Raw genomic sequence first — 9,235 nt, 5'->3', positions numbered from 1 at the left:
CATAGTTATGAATATTAAATTCCATTTCTGCTAATAGATTCTCCGAAATGCTACACACCGTTCCTTTAATAGATACCAAAACAAATGAAGTCCCTCTGGCACCATTATACAATGAAACCACATCAAATGAGAATGAATCATTCTTCTAATACCTTACCTACCTATTCAAATACTACTTGTGAAGTATTGTTTCTGGGGATTTGCAATTTTATCAACAATAATTTGATTGATAGTTTAAGACAAGACAGACTTTGAGACACATTTTAAACCTGTTAGATACATTTAATTTACAGTGTGGACTGTGGAGGTTTTTCATCTGTTTGTTGCACTCTACTGCCGGCATGTGGTGAGAGGAGGTGATGGTCCAAAAGTCCCTGCTGAATACACAATCTCTTTTCATGAGGTCATACGACATCAATTCATGTGTTTGAAAAACAACACTTTTGATTTTTTTATTTACTTTCTTATGTAACTTTGATTATTAGGGTGCTGAATATGTGTTCTACCTTTCCTCTCTTTTTCTTCTCACAGCAACAGAACTACAACAACAGAAAAACATACCACTACCACCAACAGGCCTATACTCCTACGACTACAGTTGCTGCTGCTACAAACAATAATAATACTCATCTGACAGTCGGATGGTCATGGTCTGATTCTTATCAAAGACGGACTGCTTTCTTTTGAGATTGATTTTTTTTTTTTTAAAGGCCATTTATGAAGCAATTTCCTTGAGTCAAATAAAAGCGGAGGGAGCTTGTTCATTCTTCTGGGACATTTGTTTTTCATCAATCAATACAATTTTAATAAACCCTGCCTTGTGTCTCTTATCAAAAGGCAGATATGAATCCACTAACGGTGGATGTACAAAATCTGTCTACCCCAGTAACCTCCTCCATTATGTACAGGGTAGGGCCCTTATTGTTCTAGTTTCACACATTTAGTATACACATGGATCACTGTCTCCATTTGGAATTGCTGTTGTTCATCCTGTAGAATAATGTTAAACTCTAGGAGCTTGCGGCGACTGTTAAAGGAACAGTGTGTAGCATCTCGGGGTGGATCTATTAGCAGACATGGAATATAGTATTCATAACTATGTTTTCTTTAGTATATAATTACCTGAAACTAAGAATCATTGTGTTTCCGTTAGCTTAGAATGAGCCCTTTATATCTACATAGGGAGCAGGTCCTCTTCACGGAGTCTGCCATGTTGCTCTGCCATGTTTCTACAGTTGCCCAGAACGGATAAACCAAACACTGGCTCTAGAGAGAGCCTTTCCATTACCTGAAGGCCACCGTAGTTGCAGGAACGTGAGCAGCAGAGTGCAAAACCGTGGTACCGCCAGCTGCCGTCTGACTTCCGTTGCTCCTAAAGTCTTGTTATTATGGTAAGAATGTCCTCTGAGCGAGGCGAACGGCGTTGCCACGGTTTTGCACTCGGCGGCTCACGTTACCGCAGTCTTGGAAAGGGAGGAGTGAACGGAGGGGTATTCAGTTGGTTGCAATCTGCAACCACACCACTATAGATGCTACCAAATCCTACACACTGTACCTTTATAGAAAATAATTGAGAAGCCCTGAGCCCCCTCATGTGTTGCATCTTAATCACATTATACACAAGTATAGCCCAAATTGTTTCCTACTTGCCATTACAGTAGTGTTTAACTTCTGTTAGCTGAGAGATCCAGTATCCTGTTTTTAATAAAATTTGAAAAATATATTATTATTTTTTTTCCATTTTGGATTGAGGCTGGGTAGAGGAGCATTAGGGTCTGTATAGATGATGGTATAATGAGTCTCATCCCCAGTAAGTGTCTGTTCCTTCTGTATCCCAGTGAGTTTTCCCAAAAAGGATTTCTTTCATCATTCCTTCTAAAAATTGGTAAATGTGCTTCTCAATTTGCCTGTGTTTTATTTACGTGCAAGACGGCTTCTTGAGCTCTCTCTTCCACTGTAGTAAAATGGTTGATTGGAAGGATTTTAGTATTTAGGGTCAAGTTCATAAATGTTATACCATAAAATGTAATCATACCAAAGAGTCATTCAGTTTGATCTGATGAACCAGAACAGGCTAATAACAATGTTATGCATATAAAAATAAAAAATAAATATATATATATATATATATATATAAAAAAGGGGATTATGACGTTTAGTAATATGAGGCTGTTGCGTTGGAAACTGGAAGGACAGAATGATGCTTTAATCCCCGGAGCAAACACAAAGCTCATATTACTGACTCTGATAATGTGATTACTCCTACCATCTGCTCACTCGGTTCAACTCTTACAGTTTCAGGCTGACTTTGATCCATCTCTCTATTTTTGGATTCTGCTATTACAAATCTGAAAATTTATTTTTAGAACGATTTTCTACTTCAAGGGAGCGAAGAGTTTCTAATTATATAACAATCAATTGCAGACTTGTTACTTGAGCTACAAAACAGCACCTTCGACAAGGATCCTTTCACAGGACACTTACATCAGATCCTCTTTATTACCAAATATGTCATGTCTCATGCGAGGCTGATTTTGATCTTCAGTTAAGAAACGCACACATGTCCTCTTTAATCATGCTATTTAATCCCAAAGTTAAGATTGCTCATCACACCTATCTTGATTGAAGTTCAGTTTCCTCTTATATATGTCATATCTGATTCTTAGCTGCCTTGTTCAGGAGTGTGTGCTGACTATAAATGAGCTGCATCAAGAGCTCCTGGCTCTATGAAATCCTCTGGATCTCATTTACTGTAAGTACCAGCTATTAAAGCTGTTGTTGATCATGCTGCTTTAAGTTTGATATATTAATGTCACTCTCATGCTCAAATAATGACCTGACGAGTGTGTTTTATGTAATACCTTCAGTACTTCTATGAAGTCGTCTCCACATGGAGCTGACAGATTAAAGTATGGATGCTTCATCTACGATGAGCAGGCTCATGTCCTCACGATCAACCAACCTGATCAGCAGCTCCACCGGCACAACCAGCAAGAACTTCTCTGGCAAAAGGAAAAGAAGCTCCACTGTATACCTGTAAGACTACAGACACACTCCTTCTGCACGTTACACCTGCAGCTGGTAAAATGTGTTGCTTTTGGTTCCTTTCTGTTGGCCTATTTAGTCCAGATGTCAAAATGTCCATGTTTGAATGAATATTTATTAATTGTTTGGAATTAAATATCAACCTCTTGAGGAGATATAACTCTTCTACTGTATATATCTTCTTTCTTCTTAACATTGACCTTACAGTAATGGACTTCCTCACAAATAAATGGAAGGTCTTACAGCATGTGGCCTTTAAATCTCAGCTCTGTTATTTTTACATTTGTTTTTATGATTTTTACATTGTGATCAGTTGAATTGTGCTGTGTCTTCTTTATGATAATATCAATTTAAACAAAGAGAATAAAAGCATTTTGTTACCTAAAACATCAGAATACCATATTTACTACTATTATGTTTCTATTAGGATTTTATTCTTCTAAATGGCACATAATCTAATGCATCTGGAAGAATGACTTTGACTATCACATGGTCAGCACAAAATGAATTGAAGAAGCTACATTTTGGTTATAGACTTTGGTACCAAGGCCTGACACTTGTGGATTAAAATATTGCTTTTTATGAATCAATATTTTGTTACTGTAATGATTATTTCTAGCATGAAATGTTTTCAGAAACATCTTGTAGTGTACTGTTTAGCTGTAAAATGAGAAAGTTTGTTACCCGGCAGCCATGTTGAGATCTGTTGAGGAAATACCAAGCACCGCCCACCAGCCGGAGCACAGCCAATAGGAACGTTCAATAGGAACGCTCTCTCTCTGAAATGACCTGTGATTGGCCAAAGTCTTCTGTCATAGGCTAGATTTTTTAAGGCCTGAAAACAGAGCCATGAGGAGGTGCAGAAGTCTAGTTTTCTCTCAGAACACTTGAATTACAATATGCTGAAAGGTTGTTATTGAATTTTTGCCCAATGATGCCAAAAGCATGCTGCCTACTGCAGGTTTAATATCAACCTTATTTGTGAGGTCTAACATGCTTTATTATTTCTACAGGGACTGTGGTGACCAGCAAGGCTGCAATAAGAATGCAAAGGTGACCACAGCTGCTTCTCACAATAAACCATAGTGTGAAAGAAAGAAGAAAAATGATCTCTTTACTGTTTGTGTTGCAGGAGGACTCACAGTCAGATAGAGAAGAGACGCAGAGATAAGATGAACAGCTTCATAGAGGAGCTGGCATCATTAGTGCCGACATGCAACGGTAAACCACACAAACTGGACAAACTCACAGTCCTGCGTATGGCAGTCCAACACATGAGGACGTTACGAAGGGAGGAATTTTAATTTTTACAGTTTGACTGAAGACGATTCATATTCAAACAGCTGATTAACTTTCTGTCTCTGAAAAGCAGGTTGTGCTGCAGACCGGTACACAGAAGGTAATCTCAAACCTGCATTCTTATCAGACGTGGAGCTAAAACACTTAGGTCTGAATTAAAAATGTGTGTATTGCTTTACTTACTTATCAATTCATGCAAATCAAGCTGTACAACAAGAAGCCTTTAGAAACAGCTCTTTGGAAGCCAACACCCACCTCACTGCCAACTAAGAGCTAATTGTATGCTCACGTTTTGCAGCACACCTCATAATTTGAATTTGTTTTATTTGAGTTGAGATTATAGCACAAAAAACGTATATACTCCCTTATTTCCCTAGCTTGATGAATAATGCTTACTTATTGTAGGATTGCCATTCCTGTTTTTGTTGTGATATGCTAGTGCAATAGATTTTCTCTCAATATTGCTTTGCCCACAAATGTACAGACATTTAGACATTTACAACGGCACGAGACATCTGAGCAGAGCGGTTTTTAGCTTTTCTATTCACAGTGCATAATGAATATCAGTGCTCACCTACTGCTCAAACCTTCTGTAAGAACAGTTACAGCCACAACCGCTGATGAAAGCTGCATAATGAGGCTAATACATAATGTATTTTTCATGGTCAGAGAAATTTGATGGTTAATTTAGAGTCATCACTGGACCATGACCGAGATGTCTGGTGGAGTGGTTTGCAGAGCAGATGGGGTCTGAGGATGCGGTTCTCTCCCTGGAAAAAGGCTAATAAGTGTACATTAAAAGTAGCTGTAATCAATATGTTTTATACTAGCACAGACTGTTCGCATAAAAAGGCATATGAATGCCACAATAATGTGCAAGGCATTTAGTGTGCAATAACAACGCCTTTCTTGCTTTTTGCATTTTTCCAAATGACACGCGGAAAGTCTAAAATGCATCCTCAAAACACACAAGATATCCGTATAATGTCGTGCTATTTATACACCTTACGTGAGACTGGGTTGATTAACAACTGATCACATGACAATAGTGCTCATAGTGATGAACCCACGTAGAATTATCAACCCAAACAATTAGACCTGCATTAGGCAAAATATTTCCTGCATCATTGGGCAACAATTCCATAATAACCTTTCAGCATATTGTAATTCAAGTGTTCTGAGAGAAAACTAGACTTCTGCACCTCCTCATGGCTCTGTTTTCAGGCTTTAGAAAATCTCGGAGATCGCGAGTGAGTGACTCATGGCTCTCATAGACGGAAGCTGGAAGGCAGACTCCAGATCAGCTCTGATTGGTTGTTTTCTTCCGGTCTGTGAAATCTTGCAGATGCCATTAGGAGCACCGGAGGACACAGAGGCACATGATTTTTTTTCAGATGACCATTTTATAAACATAACTTTTTTTAATTATATTTGCTCCATTTCTACGCACTGCACCTTTAATTGTTTTCAGATTAAATAAATTAAATGTTATAAACTGTGATCTTTCCCTCCAGTGCTCTGCCTTACCTCCTGTCCACAGGCAGCTGATGGTTTCCTGTTTGTTGTTGACTGTGATCGAGGGAAAATATTGTTTGTTTCTGAATCAGTATACAAGATCCTAAACTATAGCAAGGTAGGTGCTGTTTATTATTTCTGTCATATTAAATCATACATATAATATTAAATCAGTTCAGTGTGCTAGGCATTTGACTTTACTAATGTAGATTTTGAGCCTGAATGGCATACTGTGGATACTGGCTTGTATAATATGGCCCTCACTCCTCCTCCCGCATTTCCTCCAGAATGACCTGATGGGCAAAAGCCTGTTTGATTACCTACATCCTAAAGACATTTCCAAAGTCAAGGAGCAGCTGTCCTCATTAGTTACCGCACCACAAGAGGGACGCACCAATGCAAAAAGTAATCCACAATAATAGTAACAGCGTCTTAATTAATTTCAGTTACCATTTATGCAAACATAAATGCGGAATAACACTTTAAATGTCATTTACCATAAGTTCAAATGACAGTATTGCATGTACCTACATTTTGGTACTAGTAAATACTGGTGTGTACTTATTTGGTGTCGTATAGTAGGCTACAATAAAATGACACTGTAATTTACAGGCTGCCATCTCTAATGTTACCTCTTTTGTAATTGTTTGTTTTTCAGATGGTCTTTTCATGAGGACAGATTTCAATCCGAGTTCTTTAAGATTTGGTTCTGGGATGAGACGATCATTTTTCTGCAGGATGAAGAGAAACCGAAACATGGAAGACGAAGAATTTTCCTCCAGCTGCTTGAAAAACAATGGTGGCATCCTTTTACTCAGTGCCCTGTGTATCCATTGAACCAAATTGTGTTTTGCTGATTAATCAGAGTCTAAAATACACCTGAATAACGTTTCCTTTATCTACAGCAGATCGTAAAGGCTTCTGCTCCATTTACAGTGCTGGTTACTTAAAAAGTTTGTCCCCCACCGAGATTGATCTGGATGAAAATAATGAGCCGGACAATGATGGATGCAGCTTGAGCTGTCTGGTGGCTGTTGGTCGGTTGCATCGTCCCACCGTTACTCAGCCGGAGCAGAAACACGTCAACATTAAGCCCGTGGAGTTTGTTTCACGTCATGCTATTGATGGGACATTTGTCTTTGTAGATCAAAGGTGAGACATCTTTAACACAAAGTCTGGTTTCATATCAATACAGTTGAATACATTTTGCTTTAATGTTTATGTGTACACACCTCTTATCAATCATGTTTCAGATAATAATGCTCTTGATCGACACATTATCCAATATCTCTAAAATATATTGGAAGACAATAAAGGGATTAATAGTCTTTTTGTTTTTAAGGGCCACTGCCATTTTGGCTTATTTACCTCAAGAGCTGCTGGGAACTTCATTGTACGAATACTTCCATGAAGATGATATTGGTCATTTAGCAGAGTGTCACAGGCAAGGTATGCATCTTATAGAAGGGACGACACTTGATTAACTGTTGTTGCACATATGTACAGTGTAGGAGGCTCTCCCAAAGACAAGGACTGCTGTCCATGCACAGTAAGTGCAAGTACAGTGATTAATGTATGGCAGTCTGGTGGAATTACAGTGCTTTGCTGCAATGGGTGAAAATAGTGTTGTAGTTCATCTTACCTGTGGACAGTTCATCCATTATCTGTCCTTGTCCCTGTCTGCTGTAAGTGCTGCAGATGAGAGAGAAGATCAATACAAAGTGCTACAAGTTAAAAATAAAAGACGGCTCATTCGTCACACCAAGGAGCCGCTGGTTCAGTTTTAAGAACCCTTGGACCAAAGAAGTGGAGTACATTGTCTCTACCAATACTGTAGTCCCGTAAGTAACACTCTCCTTTTCTAGCTTAGAATATAATATCATGTTGTACCGTCCTATTGTATGACATTATTGCTATATTTGCTGTTTCAGAATGTTATATTTTATGTAGTATCTTTTTTATTAAAGGTGCTCTATACGATATCCGGAGCATTCATTTAGCAGCAAACAACTATTTGCTATGTAAAGATATAGAGGAGTAATGTCTACCTGAGCAGAGAATGAAGTCACTCTCTGTGTGTGTTGGAATCAGAGCTTCTCCTTGCTTTGTTTACATTGCAGGGCCGGCCGCGCATGCTGCTAGTGCATGTTTGTGCATGTCAAAAGTCATCATATTACATCATGTGGACTAACCGACCGACCGACCGACCGCTAGCATGGCAACACATAAATAAAAAATTTCCTTCAGTGGCTGCTGGCTGAGAAGTGCAGAATAGATGCAGGATATCTGCAAAGACACTGTGTGACTACTGTAGGTCATTGAGCTATGACATGATACACAGTCATGTCTCTTTCCTCACTCTTGTATTCACACAGCAGTCCTTCAGTTGACAGACCTGAGAGCGGTTATCATCGGCCTGCTCATAATGATGATCACAATGATTCTCAGTTTCAGGTGATTATACACTAAAGAAAACATAATTATGAATATTGTATTCCATTCCTAGAGCCCCCTAAATGATACACACTGTTCCTTTAAATGTGCATAAAAATGAAAAGTGATTGATTGATTACTTATACATATATAACTTCACATAAAACCTAAAAAAAACATTGTCTGCTTACTTGCACCAAAGGATGGACGTATCCACTGTGATCTCAGAGGGCCAGAAGGTGTTTGATGAGGCAGTTTCATCTGAGGTGTCTGCAGCTCTGGAGAACCTTGTGGGTTGAAAGAGGGAGAAGAGGTCCGGGAAGAAGGAAAGAAGCAACCAAGCACAAAACTACTCAACAATGCAGGAGGTCACAACATCAGGTCAGGATGAAGAGGATGTTTTTGAAGTACTGGCAGGGTCTGGGCTTCAGGACAAGCTGAAGGAGGTCAAAGTCTTGAATGTGGTGATTGTTAGATCATGTGGCCTGCAAGTCTGCCATCCTCACCTGCATTCACACCTGCAACAGAGGACGAGGACGCCCAAGAGTGACGGTTCAAAGGGTTAGGGAAGTGATTTCATTGGAACAGCAGGTCTGATCACTGACTTTCCTCACCACCAAAAGAGTGATGTCAAAAGATATTTCTTCATGTGAGGATCCTCTGTACATTCTCCCATACATTCTCCCGTGCAGTCATTAGCTGTAGCCAGTGTTGATTTGTTCAACTTATAATACGGCTATAGTAAGGACAAAATACTCTCTGGTTTATTCTCGTATTTAGGGCTGAAAGATTGTGAAATAAATATCTAAATATCTAATTGTGTTTACTTTGACTGATATTGCAATGATTATTTTTACATCATTATTCTCATTTTCATTGAAAACCATATTAAAATGATTATGGTGTGATTTTTGCAGGGATCTGTATCAAACAGATGTTTTAG

The 9,235-nt window shown here is 38.8% G+C and overlaps 1 protein-coding gene across 1 annotated transcript; it reads left to right on the top strand.

The window, feature by feature from the left end:
• The first annotated feature begins 2,890 nt into the window (after positions 1-2,890).
• bmal1b (basic helix-loop-helix ARNT like 1b) lies at positions 2,891-8,225 on the top strand. Its single transcript, XM_074625297.1, is given in 10 exon segments — positions 2,891-3,036; positions 4,032-4,094; positions 4,175-4,335; positions 4,421-4,492; positions 5,859-5,977; positions 6,147-6,264; positions 6,518-6,658; positions 6,765-7,011; positions 7,202-7,308; positions 7,550-8,225. Coding segments are annotated over 10 exon segments (1,329 nt in total). The 3' UTR covers positions 7,705-8,225.
• The last annotated feature ends 1,010 nt before the right edge of the window (positions 8,226-9,235 follow it).

The sequence above is a fragment of the Sebastes fasciatus genome, chromosome 2 (assembly GCF_043250625.1).
Source record: "Sebastes fasciatus isolate fSebFas1 chromosome 2, fSebFas1.pri, whole genome shotgun sequence".
Classification (NCBI taxonomy): Eukaryota; Metazoa; Chordata; class Actinopteri; order Perciformes; family Sebastidae; genus Sebastes; species Sebastes fasciatus.
This window is presented reverse-complemented; position numbering and strand designations above follow the sequence as displayed.